The sequence below is a fragment of the Danio rerio genome, chromosome 16, assembly GCF_049306965.1.
Source record: "Danio rerio strain Tuebingen ecotype United States chromosome 16, GRCz12tu, whole genome shotgun sequence".
NCBI classification, from domain to species: domain Eukaryota; kingdom Metazoa; phylum Chordata; class Actinopteri; order Cypriniformes; family Danionidae; genus Danio; species Danio rerio.
This window is the reverse complement of record NC_133191.1, coordinates 30,683,570-30,704,709: the sequence shown is the minus strand read 5'-3', so window position 1 is coordinate 30,704,709 and position 21,140 is coordinate 30,683,570. Positions and strand designations below refer to the sequence as shown.

Sequence of the window (21,140 nt, the reverse complement as noted above, 5' to 3'; positions counted from 1 at the left end):
ACAATTTACAAAAAAGACTTTTAGCAGAATCACTTATATACAACCAACATAAGAAACATATATGAAGGATGAAATGTGCTCTGAAAAACTTGAACAAAAACCTCAAGCAATTATGCTTTTATGTAGCATCAGTTTTACTTATGAGGCCTGCCATGTGTAAAAACCAAGAACTTGTTTAATTGATCAAAAATACTTAAATATAAAAACATTTATACATTAGATTCAACAACATCCTGTCTTAGAAATTACAAAAAAATTATTATTAATATAAAAACAATACAAAATTCGGTAGAAGAAACCTGAAGGCTGTCATGGTGCAATAAGATGAAGATCTAGATGAGAAATCGTTTGTCAACTAGCGTTTTGTTGGCCAGGTTCCTGCGGCCCAATCCATTTCGAATTAATCTAAATATCTGAAAGAGAACAAATGTAAATAAAATGTTAATCATCACCTCAAGACCATCGAATGAAACCAGTGCATTAACACACACTAACCATTTGCTGAAGGTACGTTAACACAGCTGCGAGAATGAAGTTCTGCTTGCCCAGATCAACCACACAGAAAAAGAGCGTGTCGAAGATCAACAGCACACCCTCATTACCATAAAAAAGGACATCAGCGAATGAGTGAGAATCATCTGAAGAGAGATAAACACAAGGGTATTCACTCGGAACAGTGTGAGTGGGGTTTATTTTTTGTAAGTGTATTGATTATATGAGCGTTTTACCATTATAAAAGATGCTTTTATCGAGCGGCTCTATGAACTCCATACCGATGACTCTCTCAAACAGTAGCTTATCTTTCACAATGTAGTCCATCTCACGATGTGCCTGAGGAAGCAGCATTTAGAATGTGCACAGCAAAACACACAAAAAAACAAATATTATTATTAATAAATTTAATTAGTATTAAATTAATAAGGGAAATGACAAGCATCAGTTAAAGGCAGTTCTCACATGATCAATGACAGAGCCCAGGAATCGGTTCATAGTATGGTATGCTTTTGTGCTTTGCTCGCATGGATTGGCTGTAGCATCCACCAACCTTGAAGGTCCTCTTCTCTGTAAAAGTAGAAAGATTTTTAGTCACACTTACACAAGAGTGCTTTGAGTCTGTTTGTGTGGTATGGGTATCAGCAGGCAGCAACACAATTGATTGTTATGTCAGAATGAGATAATAGTTCCTAGCCATGTCTTCCTACAAAATGTAACCACAGAAAAGTCTAATAGTCTAATCCAATTCAATGATTCATGCTAAGCTAAGCTGAGTTTAGATAAGCAAACCAAAGCTAAAAGTCCTCCTCCAAGACCTGGGCCCTCATGTACAAAGGCTTGCGTTGAAATCATACTAAAAGATTGCGTATGCACAAAGCTGTAAATGTGCGTACGCAGTAAAAAATTTAGATGTATGAAACACTGCGTACGCCGAATCACACGCATATTCTCTTAGTACATCTGAATGAACGTGAAACTGAGCGCATGAGCGCAAAACCCCTCCCTGCCTCCTCCCCCGTATGAATATGTTAATTAATATACTCTGGCAAAACCCAACGAAAAAGCAATGGCAAAAGCAAGCAAAAAGAGAAACTTTGAACAGAATGTGATTTGGAGGTGCTGCTTTCGGAGGTAGACTGGAGAAAAACGGTGTTATTTGCAAGTTTGTCCTCCGGAATTAATAACAAAAGAAAAAAATAGAGTGGGAGAGTTTGGCTGATGCGGTTAACACAGTTGTGTACATGGAATGAATGTATAGAATGGTTAATGGCTTAGGTAAAGGGTATGAACGCTTAGCTATGGATGGAACTGAGGGTGACTATTGGACAAATAGGGTTTATGAGAATGTAGTATGATCCAGAGCCTGGAAGAGGGGATTAAAAGAGATATGCACATACTCACTGTTCCTATATCCTGTTGTTTTTTAACTGTTTCTTATGTTATAGGGCACGTTGACATTTTGTGCACTGAATGAAATTGTTTTGCAAGAGCGTGGGTGGTTGGAAAAAGACCAAGAGGAACTGAACTGAATGCTTGCACGGACTCAAAGCCCATCTAACACTAAGTATAAAGGCTGGGACTGCCCCAGTCTTCTTTAGAAGAGAGCAATTAACTGTTTGATTCACATCTCAGTTGTTGTTGCCTTCCTGCTTACTGAGGGAACACACAGACGATCTGCAATTTATTCCAACAGCTGGTTTGGCATCAACTCGTCTGTCAAACTGTGAGCAGCAATATTCTTCTTTCATTTTGCTTCTTTGGCAATATGTCTGTAGGCATGTGTGGTTGCACACGTTACCATCCAACCAGTTAACAAATATGTGTTGCACATTTATGTAGCCAATTAAAAAAAAAAAAAAAAAAATATATATATATATATATATATATATATATATATATATATATATATATAAAAAAAAAAAAATATATATATATATATATATATATATATATATATATATATATATATATATATATATATATATATATATATATATATATATATATATTTTTTTTTTTTTTTATTTATCATTCGACTCATACTATTAACAGGTTAAAAATGCATCTTTTTTGGTTAACAGTGAAACAGTTATTATGAGCATCCCTAATTCAAAAATGGTTAAATTCGACTGTTTAACATTAAACACTAGGCTCATGTAAAATGAGTATTTTATAAAAAGAAGAAAGAAAGAAAGAAAGAAAGAAAGAAAGAAAGTGAAACTGTTTCTTTAGAAAGAAAGAAAGTGTTTCTTTAAGCACCAATGTGACTGATCATCTTTTCTTTTTTTAAAGGCAATTTCAACAGGCATGTCTAATTTTGGGGGAAATATTTGACATAGTATTTGCTTGTGTTTATACCCTGCTGATTGGCTCGATTATCCGATCATACTGTGCTCGCAGACGGTTAGTTATCGAAATCTGAAACGTCTGAGTATCAGAGTTTGGCAAAAGTCCCCTTTGGCCACACAGATTCTCCTAAAACACATAAAAAATACAATAAATAACTTATTTATTTCAAAACTACTATAAACAGTAAGCCTCAAAATCTTACCGCCTCCCTCTTAAGGTTAGTGTTCATCTCATCCATGTTAGTATCAGCATGACCATGAACAGAGCGCCCATGAATGTAGTAGCCAAAACATCGATGAGACAGCAGCAGAACTGAGATCTAAATGACACACACATATAAATAAAGAAACACAAACAACATTAAACCATGATGTAAGATGTGGTTTATAACTACATTTATCATCAAGATTTCCAGCCGGATACTTACATTACTGATTGAGCACAAATCCACAAACTGACGAATCTTGTCTTCAACAAACCGTTCATGGAACACTGTGAAGAATATCATCTGAAGCACAATCACACAAAGAAGAGCATGTGGAATCTAATTGGTGACACAATTAGTATGCCTCTTGTCTATTTTCGTATGTACCTGTATTAAGCCAATGCAGAGCCACATAGCAGTAGCTACACCATAGCGGAGTATGAGGCTGTATGGAGGCGTGTATTCCTCAGCAGATCGATTCAGGTTAGACGAAGGATCTCTTAGAGCCAAATTTGAGAAGCCTACAACCTGAAAAAAAAAACAATATGTACTGTTAATTAAACTAACAATTGTATAGGTTCCCTTTAATATGGATTTAAACCAATGTTCTTAAACTGCCGGCCTGTGGGCCATTTACGGCCCGCCCTCCTCCTCTCTCCGGCCCGCAACTGACGTCAAAAATATAAAGATATTCAGCCCACCAAAACATATAATTTTTAACCTCTTTCACTGTTGTGCAGTGGCGTCTAGCCTGTGGTTTAGCCCGCCACCTAGTTGACATTTAAAGTACTGCATTCAGATTAGTTTTACTTTCACTTTCTCTCAGTGTATTGTTGAGAGTAACACATATGCTTTTAAATTCTGTGGCTAATTTAAATGTTAAAACTAGTGCTGTCAATCGTTTAAAAAACATTTACTAAATCGCACTTTTTTGTTAAATTAATTGCGATTAATCACATTTAAAAGACTGATACTTGTAATTTTGGTAATTAAAATGTAAAATTAATGTAAACACAAGAAAAAAACTATTTAAATTTTAAATATAATTGTTTATTAGGATTTTTGTTTAACCTGTAACAGATTTCTTCATGTAAACAACATCAGCAGGCAGCAACACAACTGATTATGTCAGAATTAGAGAATAGTTCCTAGCCATGTCTTCCTACAAAATGTAACCACAGAAAAGTCTAATAGTCTAATCCAATTCAATAATTTGTTTAATATGATTAAGATAATACTCTTATTACAAGTCTACCATGTAAACAGCGATCCATGAAAGTACCACCAAGACACAAAAGGCAGAGGGTTTTTTTTTCCGTTCGCCAAGCGGTATCAAATTCCGCAAAGTCGAAAGTTAAAAATGAAACACCCGAAATTGCATGAAACTCTGGAGAGCCTGGTGATGCGACATTAATTGTTTTATACTGAAACTTGCCTTCAAAAAGTGCTTTCTTTGTCTTATCCATGTTTCTCTGCACGTTAAACACACGTCAAACACAACAGGAAATAAAAAAAACCTGCAACTGCGTTAATTTTTTAATAATTAATTATTTCAAATTAATCGCATGCGTTAACGCACTAATTTTGACAGCACTAGTTAAAACATGTAACAATATCTAAAACCATATTCTAGGATTGTTTAATTATTATCAGTTTTACACCACTTGTATCTTGTTGTACAAACACTTCTTCATAGGTTCCTTGTTATGCTGGTGGTGTAACAAATATGATCAGTTTGCTAATATTAGATTCAAATGGTCTCATTTAATAGATTTTCAATAAGATTTACATAAAATCTTTGTACATTAGTAAAATTGCACTGCTAGTTGAAATGAACTTGTTAAAGTAAATGTGAATATGTACATACTTTTTCCCCCTTTGTTGTAATTTTACAAAAAACAAAACAAAACAAAAAAATAAAAAAAACAACGATATTGAGAAAAACAATTGCCACTTAAGTCACTTAAGCCACAAAAGTCACTTAAGTTACCCAAACTTTTTTCTGCTGGTCTTACACTATTGGGACAATACAATTGGTTGGGACAGAATAATATTTTGTATGCCTATTATTTGTTGTATTTTTATAGGAATTTAAACTACCTATTCAATATGTAAAACAAGAAATAAAAACCTAAAGTTTACTTTGCATTTACTCTGTGGAAACATTATCATTATCACTGGTGACATGTAATGCTTGAAATATAAAAATCCTGTCAGTTGTCCTAAGATGGATCAGTTAAATCAGTAATTATGTCCACTTTTTTCTTGTACTTTTAAAACGGCCCTCCTGTGAATTGTCAGTCACTGACATGGTCCCCCGCTAATTTGAGATCAAGACCCCTGATTTAAACACACCATATTTATGTGAGTGACAAGCAGCATGTCATATTCATATTCATGTCATACACTTAATAAAAATAGGGGGCCCAGAAAGTTACATGTGTGCATTTTTCGCAAAACCTTATGTTACAATCGCCTAAATTGTGAAAACAATCTCCTATTTGCAAAATTTCAACAGTTTATGATTAGAAAATTCATGAATGTGCAGAATTCAGTCAGTAAAAAAGCTTGTTTTTACAATTGACTTCAACCTGACTTGTGTCCTGCTGATGTGCTTATGCTAAGATAGGGCTGTTTTTCTCCCTTTCTCACTTTGTCCTAATCAAGGGCAAGCTGAGGGGGTGTTTTTTGCCTAACTGTCCAGATGTATCTTACTTTGTTTCTGAATGCTACCTCCTGTGACCTGTCTCCCCCAAAATTGTGATGTTTGTGTATGGTCGGGGAGGTTCCATTTCACTATACGAAAGTGTATGTGACAAATAAAGGCCTGATTTGATGCCAAAGATGAGACAAATATAGCTGATAACGAGTAAGTTATAAAATGTGAGTTTTGGCTGATATCACTCTGTAGCCACTCTGTCGATTTGTTCACCTCTAACAATATATAAATACAGATAACATATTTGTCTCTTCTGTATGCATTGTGCAAAAGAAAATTGACAAAGGGAAAGAAACATGCGTCTTGACTCTTCTGTGTTGCTAGATATTGATTGTGAAAAATGCACAAGAAGCCAATAATAAGCTTTAAAATATACAAAAAAAATGTAAAAATAAAATAAAACCAAAATTCACATGCCAATTTAACCGACAACAGTATGAATCAAGCCCAAACATATTTGAAATAAGTGAAAATGGCAACTCTAGAACAACTCTATGCGAGACAGACTTCAAACAAGAGATGTTTTAGCCTCACCTCTAGAAAAAAGAGCACAGCCATAACTTGAAAAGTGGGGTTGATCTTGCGAATGGTTTGAATCTCATTCCACTCATTGGCCACAAAATAAGTCCTCCAGATACTGACAGGAGACGCCTGACTTTTTGTTTCTCCGGATCCTGAGCGCATAACAACACAAATCTAAAATAATACCAACTTATTAAAACAACATTAAAGAAGCACATTAGAGGAACACTTTAATTACCCTCCACATGTTTAGTCGTTTTTCCACGAGGTCTTTCCCAGTCTATGAAGAAAACATCCACAGAGAGCTGAACGAAAATCTTGTGAAGAAACTGTACAGTCTGTAACAAAATAAAGGCTGAGTTAAGTCAGAATAACTGTAAAGAAAACAATTAGAACCTTTTGGATACTTAAAAAATTATTAAAATAAAAGTTAAAATATAGGGTGGCGCAGCGGGTACTGCTATTGTCTCACAGCAAGAAGGTTGCTGGTTCGAGCCTCGGCTGGTTCAGTTGGCATTTCTATGTGGAGTTTGCATGTTCTCCCTGTGTTCACGTGGGTTTCCCCAATAAGTCCAAAGACATGTGCTATAGGTGAATTGGGTAAGCTAAAGTTGTCTGTAGTGTATGTGTGATGTCTGGCAGGGCATCCGCTACATAATAGATTTGCTGGAGAAGTTGCCGGTTCATTCCGCTGCAGTGACCCCAGATTAATAAAGGGACTAAGCTGAAACGAAAATGAATGAATGAACGAATGAATGATGAAAGTTAAAATACCTATTTGGACTCACCTTTAATGCAAAAGCACAGCCAACATAAACAACAAAACGCTCCTCCTGAGCTGGCAATGGCAGCAACACGGACACAAACAGTTGGGCCTAAATTTACACAATAAAGCCTTGTTATTATACGTTTTAATTTCCATCTTAAGGCCTGTTCTCACCAAGACAATCAAACAGTGTATTGGACATTTTAATTTGAATTACTACATCTCTTGTTGCAAAAAATTTGTACATCAACAATGTAAAGAACATTTTAAAAGTGAAATGTTCTACTCTCTGAACATCAGAGCAAAAATATTCAAGCTATTGGTCACGTCTCGAGTCCCGGCTGTTAAAAACTATCCTTTGTAGTGTTTATAAATCAAGTTCGAAGAGAGAAACATGAATACTCAACACACTCCTTTCCTTCTAAATTTCGTAATTTCACGTCAGAAACATATATTTTCACAGCATTTATCATGATGTGAACAAGCCTTTAGACTTAAAAGAGCTCTATCAAAGAATAATGGGTATTTACAAACTGCGCATCCTAGAAAACATGTAACTGGACAGTACAGTGGAAGAAAAATCACAGAAAGACAGATAAATGATATCTTGACAGAAAAAGTGACAGACTTGCCTCCACTGTCTGAAAAATATTGGAAGGAAGTGAAAAAGGAGGAAAAAGAAACTCAAGTAAGGCTTTATATCACATTTATAAGAGGACAGTTTAAGCCACAGATAGCAGAATGCAAACCTTGAAGAATATGAGCCAGTAGAGGCCAGTTCCAACAGTGATGATGAAAAAAACATTTGCAAGGTCTCCAGCATAGAAAACCAAGAACTTCATAATTGTCTGAAACAGAAAAAGATAAAAACATTAAGAGTCTATGTTGTGCAGTATTTTTATAACAGCCTCTGAATGTACTTGCCTCCAAGTCAATAAGAGGAGATGCGATTCTTCTTTTCCAGCTTGCTGTCTTCAATAAAGAGTGGACAACAGCCACTCCACCCAGCACACCAAGAGCAATCTGCAATGTGAATTCGCATTAAGAATAATCATACAGAATTACAACATACTATATGTCCTGACCGAAATAAAAAATGACTTTCGGTGCTCTGTTATACTCACATCAGTTTTGATCCGAGCTTCTTCCTGGTTCATTGTATACTCCACAGAGAATGTCACCTGTATATACATGAATTTCATTAGATATCAACATTTCAGGCCTTTCCACACCTGAAATGGTAAACCCTGGATCATTCTAAACCCCAGAAAAATATAATCATTGGTTACTTTGAATCACATTTCACATAGCTGATAACTTTCCAGGCATTCTTACTCTGGTGTTTGGATACTGCACATCTCTAAAAACTTGTTCTTATGAGCTTATTTGTAATGATTTATTTATTACAGACTGTTACTGCACCATCGTGCCACCCCATTCAGCAATGTTAAGACTGTGAAATAGATTTTCCAAACACATGACACAAAATCTGACCAGCTAGGCATCACAATTTTGAGCTCTGAGAAGGATAATTTAATTATTTAATTATTGTATGTGTCAATTACTGGGGCCGTGTAAACATGACAGTAACATTTTCATGACATTCTAAATACAATGGCCAACTTGTTTGTTGGAGTTTGTCTGTGTGGTGTGAAAAAAGCATGTGACAAGCATGTGAAAAGCATGTGACAGGCTGTCCACTTATAAACATCTGGTAGTGATTTAAACACTGCATTGTTTCAAGTGTGAAGCGTTCTTAATAGGAAGATAAAAAAGCGTAAAGAACTATGGAAACACAGGATTAAAGGGATGGTTCAACCAAAACTGAAAATCCTGTCATCATTTACTCAATCTTTACTTGTTTCAAACAAGGAGTTTCCTCCTTTTATTGAACACAAGATAAGATATTATGTAAAATGCTGAAAACCTGTCACAATTGACTTCTATAGTATTTTCTTACTATGTGAATGGTTACAGATTTTCAGCTTTCTTCAAAATACCTGCTTTTGTCTTGTCAGACGATAAGAAAATGTAAAGGGTGAGCAAATAGTAAGCAAGTATTCATTTTGGGTAAACTAACTCTTTTTGCACAGTGTGAAAAAACACTTTTAAATTAGTTATTTTTTTATGAGGTTAATCCTGTATCATATTTTTAAACAAAGTGAAAGTATTTATTAAATCAAATAGTATAGTCATGTTAAATGCAATGGGTTTTAACTGAAATGAAATGCACACTACCAAACAGTCTTGTTCTTCCAAGTTTCAGGAACAACAAATAATAACTTGACTGCTAGTTGATCATTTAGCATCAGAAGTGGCTTATATGAAAAGCAAAGGCCTCTAGATTATGCATATTTTATCAAAATACAATATAATCATGTCTTGATTTTTAATTGTTTAATTAGGACAGTAAGATCTAACTTTGCTTAGACAAAAGTCTTGTAACTTAACAGAAATAATATACAGTAGAGAATCTAAAGTCATGGTGCAGTGGAAAAAGAATTAACATTGTATATGACTCCCATGAGCTTGGACAACTGCATCCACACATTTCTACAATGACTCAAATAACATATTATTAAAGTCATCTGGAGCAACAAAGTAAGTGTTCTTGCAGGACTCCCAGAGTTCATGGAGATTCTTTGGATTCATCTTCAATGCCTCTTCCTTCATCTTACTACACACATGCTCAATAATGTTCATGTCTGATGACTGGGCTGGCCAATCCTGGAGCACCTTGGCCTTCTTTTCTTTTTAGAACTTTGATGCTGAGACTAAAGTGAGAAGGAGCGCTATCCTGCTGAAGAATTCGCTCTCTCCTGTGGTTTGTAATTTAATGGGCAGCACAAATGTCTTGATACCCCAGGTTATTGATGTTGCCACTCACTCTGCAGATCTCTCGCACACTCCTATACTGACTGTAACCCCAAACCATGATTTTTTTCTTCAACCAGCTTAACTGATTTCTGTGAGATTTTTTGGTCCATGTGGGTTCCAATAGGTCTTCTACAGTATTTGTTATGATTGTGATGCAGTTCAACAGATGATTCATCTTAAATAACTGTCACTTTACCAAATAATCAACTAGAAGTCATAAACTCTTTAGAATATGTGCAAAAGTTTTCCTTAAGCACTTGGCATAAACAAAAACAATCCCGTCTGTCTGTTACTGTAGGGATGTTGACATTTACGCACATAAACAAACCGTGATTGGTTGTTTTGCATGCCAATCAGAGAAACCATTGTGGACTTACAGTAACAGTCTGTGTGCTGGGGTCTTTGATCTGTATATCCGAGTAGGCCACACTCATCAGTGGAGGGTAAACCTGTCCCTTCTGTGTATTTGGTACCAGCTGAAACCTGTTCAATGAAACACTGTGCAATGAAGTCATACTCAATACTATATCTATTTAATGTGTTTGCAGTGTGTAATTCCTACCCGATCTTAATGTCAGAAGCCACTCGTATAACTACGGGTGAAGAACTTATAGACTTCTCTCTTCCACTCAATGTGTCGACAAGCATCAGCCTTCGGGTCAGGAACCATTTACTCATGTCAGATCCTAATAAATGAGGAGTTAACACTATAATAAAATAGCAATGCCTTAACATCTGATGATCAAATATATAATTGGATATTATACCCTGATTGACAAACTGGCCGTTAAACTGCTGATTGGCATTTAGGAGAGGCACCGCAAGAAGACGATTGTCTTGGGAATTCTGAATGACCAGGAACACATCATAGAACAAAGGCTCTGGATAACCAGTTAAGAGCTCTGACACAGATAGCACACACTGTGGAAAGAAAAATGCCATTAAATACACATTTACATATTTACATACAAAACAAATAGCTAAATACCATCTGGTTGAGGCAGAAGATAAATGAGACTTACACTCTGCTTGTAGGCTGTCCCGAATTTGAAGGCAGACTGTTGTCTGGTAGGGGTGTCTGGACAGAGCTTTAGAAGATACATAAATTAAAGACAAGACTTTAAAACACAAGCAAATAATAAACTTTCTTCTGATTGAAGAGCTTCAATGTCACATAAGCACATTTGATATTGCAACAGACATTTAGACATTTTGTTGTGAGAGGATCAAGAGATGGGTTGAAAATGCTTCACTTTCTGGAAAGAGCAGCAGCTAATTTGCATTTAAAGAGACACATAGAAACTTAAAAATAAGCTTGATGTCGGTTTTTGATATTTTTATCAGATTAGTATGTTAAATGATATTAATTCTTTATACATTATGTATTTTAAGCTAAAACATCAATGAAACATTCTGGTGAGACATGAAACTTGTATAAAGTAACATATTGGAAAGTATCAGAACTATCTGAGACTTATTTCAGTATGTTGATGTACTTTCTTTCATGTTGCATATCACTACCTCATAGCAAGCTAATCGTAAGAAAGAGTATTAATATGCGGTTGCTATGGAAGCCCTCAGGTTGGACTGTCACTCCAAAAGCAGAAAAAAAATGATCAAGACTTTCATTAAAGACGACCAAAACAACCAGTTTTTTGTGGATTTACATGCACAAATTAATTATTCACCTTAAAATTAACAACAAACATTGTAAATGTATATATCATTTAATAATCTTATCAAGAAAACAGCAGTTCAGAATGTTTCATGGATTTTACCCCAGAAGAGAAACCAGTCCTGCTTGCCTACCTGAAGGTTGCCTCTACCAACGCTTTCCCATCTCAGAAACTCTCCACGCACTGAGTACACAGCAGCTCGCAACTCAATGTTGGTGTTCTGAAAGCAGCAGAACGATTGGTGAAAAAATACTACATTGATGTTTACGTTTAAATGTCCAGTGTTTACCTTTTGTGCCCCTTTAAAGCTGAATCCAACAGGAAGGGGTTCATTCTGAAGAGCCTGTGATGCCATCCCTGGTTGATCTCCATAGTACAGCCAAGGTAGGTTTGTCCTCCTAGAATAACAACATTGTCAAGCAAAGCAGGTTAATTTGCCATGTTTTATGGACCAATGGGGCAAAAGTAGAATTTAGGGAATATAGGGATGCAGAAAGTAGAAAAATGTACGAACAACAAGGATTTAAATCAGACCACATTGGCAAAAATTGCCATGCCTATGGTTAATGATCATTTTACTATCCAGACAAACAATCACCTTAAAGAATCAAGGATTGCTGTAATATGTTTTTTTAAAGTTCAGTCTCCAGGTTTAAATCTCTTTTAAAATAGTTGATAGGATTGAAAGAAAAAAAGATTATCAAATCCAAAGATTATCAGTTATCTGGACATTTTAAGTGCAGAATGAAGAAGATTTTACTCTTAGGATGAAGTATAGTCAATAGGAATATTGCCATGTGCGTAATCTACAATTTGTTCAGATGTCTTATCTATCCATGAAGGGCCTGAGGGAGAGTCTGTAATATATAATCATGTTACTTTCTCATCTGAACCATGTATGAAACGAGGCCTGTGGAACTATAATCGAGTTTTTTATAATCAGGTTATGCATTTAACTGCTATTTTGAACATATGATTCCTAGGTGAAAAGGATACATGTCTGGAGGCACAAATGACGTATGTGAGGAAAACCTGCATAAAAATATGCTAACTCAGACAGGAAGATTGACGCAGCTTTGTTGTTTCTGACAAAGTGAAAAAAACCTTCTGAAATCTAAACCTCAAGGCTTGCGAGTGGTTTCAAAAGACGCAGCAGACACCACATCAATAGCAATAATCATTATGTAATCATGTCATGTATGTTACCAGTAGGAGATGTCCTGGCTGCTGCCCTGAGCAGCTGTTGTTCTGTAGATTGTGTTGTAGAGACCACAGACATCATTGTTGATGGAGCTGGATGAGTGCATGTTCATAACACACATGTTTCCCAGAGACTGACATGCAGTCCGGTTAGAGAACAACTACAGAAGAACAATAACACAGCTTAAAATGGGTGAAACATAAAGGATAAACATTTAAAATAGACTAGTAGACGTGTGAAGAAATGCACCAAACATGCAGCGGCCGAAGAATACATGAAGCTTGAAAACCATGCTGACTGGACAGGGAGAGTCTGTGTAAAACAAACACACATTACACTTTATGACAACTGATTCAAGCTTACTCAAACACTCAAACAAACTATTTACGATGTTAAAGAGAACACTTACCAGTTGGCTAAAAATAACACTTGAGGCAACTGAGGTAGGCAGACTGTTCGCAGGGAAGCACATTCCTCCTGCCTGTTAACAGTGTGATGAAATCATACCTTTCTCATCTTGTCTTTTTAACAGCATCGTATAAACATATACATAAATGTAAACAACAAATGCACCAAATATCTGAGATTCTCACCAGCGTATTCGAAGTGCCGCAAACACAAGACTGAGATGAGTTAATGAATGAGTCCCCACATCTCTCACACCTAAATATAAACATCCCAACCAAATTATTTCAAAATAAATTATGTAATGCAATGTTAAAAATTATAGTTCTCTCAAAAATACAACTTTGCTGTTAATTTACCCCCAAACCATCCAAGATTTAGGTGATTTTTGTTCTTCAGTAGAACATTTTAGATTTTCAGATGCAATTATGGTTATAATTTGGGTATTAATTATAAGCCAATTGTTACAGACTTCATGCAATATCATTAAATCATGAGGAGCCACAGGAACCAATGCATTTTTTCCTATTATGAAAGTCCGTAGTACAGGTTTTCATTTCTTTATAATGCCTTCTTTTGTGTTCAAGAGAATAAAGGTGTGGACCCAATTGAGGAAGAGTAAATAGTGAGTAAATGTTTTTTTGGGGTGAACTATCCCTTTAATTAGATTTTCCTTTTTTTTTCTCCATTTAATTTATTAACCATATAAAAATACACCTACATCTCGGTCTGAGGGTGAGTAAAAAAAACACAAATTTTCACAATTTAATCACAATTTTTTTAGGTGAGCTATTAATTTAAAATCATTAAGAACATAAAAAGTCAGTTATAGAAAAAGCATTGTTACCTGTTGCCTTTCATATCTGGGGCAGAAAAAGCAGGATCTGTTGCACTACATGCTTGACACCTTGCTTCAATTAAGGGATTGCCATTCCCATCTCTCTCCACTACAAAAAACAATCAGATGCCATCAAATATTAAGTAATTCTTAACCATCTACCCAAATTGCACATGTTTGAATTATAGCTTTCAGGAAAAATAACTAAGTCTTTATATAGTCTGTCCAATTAATGCATGTATTTTTTGTTTTAGTAAAAATGACAAGCGCCTACCCAGCACACTTCCCTCAGGACACTGACACTTGCCATCCTTCCCCACAGTTCCAGGACAACGAATACATTCATATCCATCCTGGGTGACCACCTTTGAATGACAGTAATCGTTATTGTATAATAATAATAAGAAGAAGAAGAAGAATTTAATATTTTCATCATTGATTAATGAAGAGACAACATATAATCCAAAATAAATACAGCACCTGATCAGCATCAGGACACTGCTGGCACAAGATAGACACCCCATTACTGACCAGCACTCTGGAACCAGCCTGACACTCACATGCCAGTCCTATACAGTGAAAATAACACAAAAAAAGTTCACATATGTTACTAAGGACCACAAAACCAGTCATAAGTCTCGATATTTTAACTTGAGATTTTTATATATAATGAGATTTATACATATCATCTTAAGAAAATTATTTGAATATATATTTCACTTTTATTTGTCTATTTCTATGTGTATATACGTAACGGAGGGCAGCTAGTAAGTGCTGTACAGGTAAACCTCATTCCTCTGACCTCTAAAGGTGCTCTAGCGACAGATCCTAGAAGCCATGGTCTTTAATCTCTTTGTTAGAGCAACCGACTCCCATGCGAAAGGTTGCCGGTTTGAGCCCAGCCCAGCTCGGAACGGGTTGGGTGGTGTAGGACCAGGGGGGTTACATACACTGTATTTAAATTACTCCAATACAATTATAGTGAGTTTGCACTACACAGTTTAGCTGCATTTTTTGAATTCTGAGTGGCAGTTGAGAGTTGAGTTACCATGACGACTGCAGCACATCCTTAGACAACAAAGAGGACCGTGATGAAGAAACAACTAACTCGTCTCTCTCACTTATTACTAAGGTTAGTTAAATTAACTAACTGTCATATAAAACTATAATACACATGCTTTAATGTATAAATAACTAATTTTACCTGATTATTTTATTAATAATTTTAAGATGTCTTAATTTTAAGTGTGATTTGATTTGATGTATTCAGGTTTTGGGTATATCACTTACTGTAAATACTTAACTTGTCTTCCTGACACAGTAATTTGAATTCAGTCAGTGACAAAGATTCTAGCATTTCTGTACAAATGGTTAAGGTTTCATGTTGTTATTTTTTTGTTTATTTATTGTGAAGTGAGTTGATTCAAGTAATTATACAGTGCGGACTATTTTATGCAACATGTTTATGAATAATTTTGTGAACCAACGTATCTTACTGACTCTAACATACAAATGTGAATGTGTAATAAGACAACAAAGAGTGAAACAACAACTAACTCTTGTCTCTCTGACTTATTACTAAGACTACTGCTTGCTTACAGTCTTCACAAATCCCAGGGACATGTAACAATCTTACCGAATAATCTTTGATGTGTGATTTTTTTAGGTTAGGACCAAGGTGTATAAATAGCACATATGGAGGGGACATGTCTCCACCAATTATCCAAATCTCCAGAATTATTCAAATTTCCCCAGCAATAATTTAATCAGCTCCAAAATAAAATAAATTTCTCTCTATTATCAAACAACAATCAGAATAAAATGGTTAACGCATCACATGCCTCCTCCTTTTCAGACGTCTGCATTCATTTCTCTGCAAAGTAAAATATTTGCATTTACTTTTTGCAGCATGAGACATGGTTGACTTAAAGTGATTTTTATATTATTAATTTAATTTATTTATGGTTTTAAAATAGTGAAAGAACGCTCAAGGTTCAGTTTTTGTGCTCCGAAGTCCCCACCAATATCAAAAGCAACTCTACGCCCTTGAATAGGTTAGAATTTGGTTGACAAAACTATTTGAAAATCAGCAATCTGATGGTAAAAAAAAAAAAATAATATATATATATATATATATATATATATATATATATATATATATATATATATATATATATAAATAAGTTCATTAGTCTAAATTAAGTTCATAGCAATGCTTATTACTAATCAAACATAGTTTGTATATATTTATAGTAAGACTTTTTTTTATGTTTTTATAGAACGTGATCTTTACTTAATTATCTCATGATTTTAGCACAATAGAAAAAAACAATAATTTGGTTGCAGCCAAATATATACATAGTTTTGTGTCACTTATCAGCAAGAATTTTTTGTTTTTAAAAGATGTCTAAATACAATCGTCTTGGCTAAAACATGGCTACATTTGGGCTGTGAAAATCTATAATAGACGTCTAATAGGCCAAAACTAGACTAGTTATCAAATAAACAGAAATAAATGACGACACAAAGTCTGTTTAATCTGTCTTTTTGATGACTAGTTTAGTTTTGAGCTATTCCTAGATGGATATTAGATTTTCACTGACAGCCCAAGTTTAACGTTAGACTTGTTTTAGCCAAACTGTCTACCTTTAGAAATCTATTAGACGTCTATTAAACACAAAATTGTTTGCTGGGTTCGCTTCACTTTGTGACCAGTGTCACTTATTTTATATATAATATTATATACTTTAATATAATATCTACATGTTAATCATATTGAAGAATAAACCAGAATAAATATCTATTTTACAAGTTGAAAGTTCTTTAAGCATTTCGATTGTTCTGTGCACTAAAACGGTCGTATCTTTCGATAATTCTACCTTCATTCATGAGAGTAATAATCTTTTAAGTGAATCATCTGCACGCATGCTAATGAAAACATTAGCTCGCGCATAGCAGACTAACGTTAGCTCACAAGACGCGTATTCGTGTATATCTAAGTTACATTAGCAACAGATACAGCAATAAATTGACCGTTGCTTGGTGTACAATCAACCATCTGCACGTTAACTTAGGTCGATCAAAACAAACAAACTAATCTGTGCATGCGCTCGTGTAACGTTACCTGATTTGCTGCTGACTTGATTTGACCCGCATTTCACGCAAGACAGGCTCGAAATATCAAAATAGCTGTTAACGCCACAGTCAGAAGGCTGTCGAAATGATATGGAGAACTGCTGGCAGGAGAAAACGCTTATTTTTAACAGAATTATAATGGAGACACTATACAACAAGGCGCTCCGCGTCCCCGTCGCCATGGTGCAGGATCAGATGACGCTTGATGACGTATTCTTCACGTTTACGTGAGAAGGCGTGTCACATGTGCACGCTCTCAAGTCTCTACCAGAGGAAGTTGAGCTTTCCCGCCGGACATATGCGCTCTGCTCTTTGCATGAGCACCTCGTGCTTTCCGCTGACAGAAAAAAAGCAAAGCGTGCGTAGAGAAGCGTTTATATTGAGGTTTTCCTTTTTTTTTTAAGAAAAAAAGAAACAAAACGGTAAGTACGCGCGAGCCCATAGACAATGACCGTTTGGAAGAAGGAGGAGAAAACTATTTTACTTTAGTCAAGCAACAATAGTATGATTGTTTGGTGGTGGAAGTCCTTTCTTTGCTTTTTTATAACCAAGAGGAGTTTGCTTGTAGTTTGTACAGTGAGTGTTTTTGTTTTGTGTGTGTGTGTGTTAAAATAGAAAACTTTGGTCATGAAACTCTTTTTTTCTTTCTTTTTTTTTTTACAGATTCAACTGGTTTGTAAGAAGACCCTCACCATGACCGTAGTGGTTCTGCGTTTACAAGGGTTAAACACAGAGGCAGGATCTGAAGATATCCGCAGATTTTTCCATGGCTTGCACATACCCGAGGGCGGTGTTCATATTATCGGAGGCGAGATGGGTGAAGCATTCATTATTTTCAAAACAGAGAGAGAAGGTCAATTAGCCATGCGCTACTCTGGGAAAACACTCAAGGGCTCCTCTGTTTCATTGCATATCAGTAGTGTGGCTGAGCTGAAGAGAAAAATGGAGTCAAGATTAAAAAAGCCAAAGCCCACAGAATTGGAGACTAACGTGGTGCCATCATCTCCCACTGACACCAATGCTGCTCTTTTGCTTAGTTTAATGGGTGCCATTTATGGACTGCATTCAAACAACAAAGATAATCAGCAAGGTCAAACTCAGCAAACACCTGGAAATGTCAACCAGAATTCTCCAGAAATGCAAACATGGCCGTTAACTGGAAAACAAATGAATACAGATGCACAGCACAGTCTCAATCATGAATTGGCATCTACGGAGCAGCAGACAGGCAGAGGAGAGAATCTCAATTTAAGTAAGCCAGGCTACCTCCGGCTTTATGGCTTTCCCGACTGTGTAGCCAAACAAGAGATTTTTCAGTTCTTACGGGGACTCCCAGTGTTGGAGGTCATTACAAAAGTTAGACTGCAACTGGGCTGGTGCTGTCTTGTGAAGCTGGCCAGTTTTTCAGATGCAGAAGAAGGGCTAAAATACAGTCACAGAAAATTCAAAGAATTCAACGTTGAAGTCAGACTTGCCCATGAAAAAATGTGGACTGATGCTGTGGAGGAGTCTAAAAATTGCACACAAAACCTTAAACCACACTCCTCCTCGGAGCAAAATGAGGCCAACAACAATCGAAATGCAGTGAGAGCGTTCACTAATAAAAGAATTGCAGAAGAGCAGCCATCACCAGGATCTCCTAAAAAATACTGCCGAAATGACCCATCCCCTCAAAAAGAGTATAGTGTTATTGTCAATAATCTCTCGAGGAACATAACCAAGACGGAAATCAAGAATATATTTGGCTGTCATGCGATTCAAAACTATCGAATTAAACATTTATTAAACAAGTGGGGAGAGAGGACGAGCACCGCGTTCATTACCTTTGACAATTCAGAAGACCAAGCCTCAGCTATGAAGATGAACGGCATGAACGTTGGCTTGAAGAACATTGAAGTGTTGTCTATTACTAAAGAAGAAATACTCGATATACTTAGCAAAAACAGATTTGTGAAATCATGGAGGCCACCGCCGTACGGAAACACACATTTATCTATGTCATGCATATATGCACGCAATTTTCCAGCAGATGTCAGGAAAGAGGAGGTGAAAGGTTTTTTCATGCCCTATAATATCGGTGATGATGCAGTCAGATTGCTTGTGGACAACCAAGGCAATGGTATTGGAGAAGCCATCGTGGAGTTCAGATTTCAGAACATCGCCAAACAGGCCCAGAGACTTCATGGGAAGTATTTTATGGGGGCAAAAATTCTACTCACTTGCATCACACACCAACAGATGGAGAAGATACTTGGTAAAAGGTGAACATCTGGAGACACCAAGATGGTGTAAAATCTATGTAAATGAGGACAACTATTTAATTGAGGATTAAGATTACGCTATTTCATGCCCATTTTTTTTTTTATGAGGTGTGCTTAAACAATATGGGCTCACTAACTGAAGATGCCCAATCAAGATTGTGAATACTACACAGAAAGAGAGAACAAAAGTAAACAAACAAACAAACAAACAAACAAACAAAAGAACAAACAATGAAAAAACAAACAAAGGAGGAAAGACTTCTTCATGCCAAAATATAGAGGACTTTAATGATGTACAAAGGATGGCTATGCACTGTAAATTTAAAAATAACATTTCAATATTCAGCTGATAGGTCAATGTCTTGTTGCTTTGTTCTTATATTTTTGCTGCTAAACACGCATATAACTATAAAACATATGTCAGTTTGTTTAAAATGTTCAAATTTGTTCTGAATGTAAGATAGTATTTTCATTTGGCATGTCAATACATTTCTTTTTGGGAAAAAAGCACTCATTAAAATGTCTGTATGATTTTATTTTCATTTGACATGTAACTTTGATATATTGTAATAAACTTACAGAAATGCCTCAAGTGATGTTTGTCACAAATTATTCCTTTCAAGATGCACATCAGTGACGGTTATAAAACCAGCATCATAAACTGCCGTTATACGACTAATAAGAAAAATAGCAACAGAAATCAGTGAGAACATTGCATAATTGTAACAATGGGTGCTTCTCTGTTCATCCACATGTCTTATCTCCACCCCCTCAGGATAGGAGGACAGGAATTAAGTGAAATTATATTTCCTTTAGCGCCATTTTAAAGTGTTGTCATTTAATGAATACAGCACACAACCAATTTTGTCCGGGTTTTTGAATATAACAGAAAACTGTTTATATAGTAATATTTTTCCACCTTAACATGACACACTTCTCTGTATTTTTTTTTTTTTTTACCTAATGAAATAATCCCTGTTATTAACTGCTTATTTGGGCTAAAAAGGCATGTTACATAGAAATTCAGGAACCTATTAAAACAGCCCACAGTGGGGAAAAGAATACTGAAAAATCGTACTTAAAAGTACCATTACTTGCCCAAAAATTAAGTGGAAGAAAAGTCAAAGTATCTGTTGTTAATATTACTCAAAGTATGAGTAAAAAGCCCTTTGAAAAGTACTCAAGAGTAGTGAGTATTACGCTGTGAATGGCTGATGCATTTACATGCAATTTGTGCATGTGTGAAAATGTACCATTCTGTTGTGTATGTAGTGATTGCTTAAAGCCATTTGGCGATTTCAGTCAGCATACAGAAAACATTCTTCATCTTCTCCTCAGTGATACAGTCTAAACAGTCTCTGGGTCACTGAATGTAAAGATTTTGGACACCTTGGACACATTTTAATGGTTCCAGAGGGTTTGCTGCATTTATAAAGCACTGAAGTCTTGAGGTTGTTCAGTATGATGGGATTTACTTTCTATTTGTGATTTGATTGGATGGGATTCACAGGTCTAATTTTTGTACTTAGCCAATCCCCATAGACAAATAAAATGAAGTAGTGACTGCAAGTAGAAGGAAAATAGTGGAGTAGAAGTACCGATACAGCTCTAAAAATGTACTCGAGGGGAAGTACACATTTATATAACTACTTACAATAATTTGAGTATTTGTAACTTTACACCACTGCCCA

The 21,140-nt window shown here is 35.7% G+C and overlaps 2 protein-coding genes across 5 annotated transcripts; one reads left to right on the top strand and one right to left on the bottom strand.

Annotated features, from left to right (window-relative positions):
• Positions 1-155: 155 nt before the first annotated feature.
• tmem67 (transmembrane protein 67) lies at positions 156-17,377 on the bottom strand. Of its 3 annotated transcripts, none has more exons than XM_695882.10 (28): positions 17,178-17,377; positions 14,534-14,622; positions 14,328-14,418; positions 14,063-14,162; positions 13,404-13,473; positions 13,220-13,291; positions 13,060-13,122; positions 12,816-12,970; positions 11,899-12,007; positions 11,743-11,829; positions 10,956-11,021; positions 10,701-10,854; positions 10,496-10,619; positions 10,311-10,416; positions 8,181-8,237; positions 7,981-8,079; positions 7,806-7,904; positions 7,079-7,165; positions 6,529-6,628; positions 6,303-6,442; positions 3,437-3,577; positions 3,272-3,352; positions 3,047-3,163; positions 2,854-2,970; positions 958-1,062; positions 729-831; positions 496-638; positions 156-413 (listed from the first exon to the last, which is right to left on the bottom strand). In XM_695882.10, exons 1-28 carry the CDS (start codon positions 17,368-17,370, stop codon positions 333-335), a joined length of 2,949 nt encoding a protein of 982 aa, XP_700974.4. In that variant the 5' UTR covers positions 17,371-17,377; the 3' UTR covers positions 156-332. The 3 variants fall into 3 exon arrangements, with proteins under 3 accessions (XP_700974.4, XP_073782170.1, XP_073782169.1); XM_073926069.1 differs by lacking the exon at positions 17,178-17,377 and adding an exon at positions 14,856-15,182; XM_073926068.1 differs by lacking the exon at positions 17,178-17,377 and adding an exon at positions 14,920-15,083.
• On the top strand, positions 15,128-20,554 carry rbm12ba (RNA binding motif protein 12Ba). Of its 2 annotated transcripts, none has more exons than XM_068214018.2 (2): positions 15,128-15,185; positions 17,852-20,041. In XM_068214018.2, the coding sequence occupies exon 2, from the start codon at positions 17,882-17,884 to the stop codon at positions 19,451-19,453; it is 1,572 nt and encodes a 523-aa protein (XP_068070119.1). In that variant the 5' UTR covers positions 15,128-15,185; positions 17,852-17,881; the 3' UTR covers positions 19,454-20,041.
• Positions 20,555-21,140: the final 586 nt, after the last annotated feature.

Coding starts and splice junctions, on each gene's coding strand:
- tmem67 (XM_695882.10), bottom strand. CDS start 17,370: ATGGCGACGGGGACGCGGAGCGCCTTGTTGTATAGTGTCTCCATTATA. Junction 10,620..10,700: donor CGGCCAGTTTGTCAATCAGG/GTATAATATCCA, acceptor CTCATTTATTAG/GATCTGACATGAGTAAATGG. Junction 3,164..3,271: donor ATTTGTGCTCAATCAGTAAT/GTAAGTATCCGG, acceptor TGTGTCATTTAG/ATCTCAGTTCTGCTGCTGTC.
- rbm12ba (XM_068214018.2), top strand. CDS start 17,882: ATGACCGTAGTGGTTCTGCGTTTACAAGGGTTAAACACAGAGGCAGGA.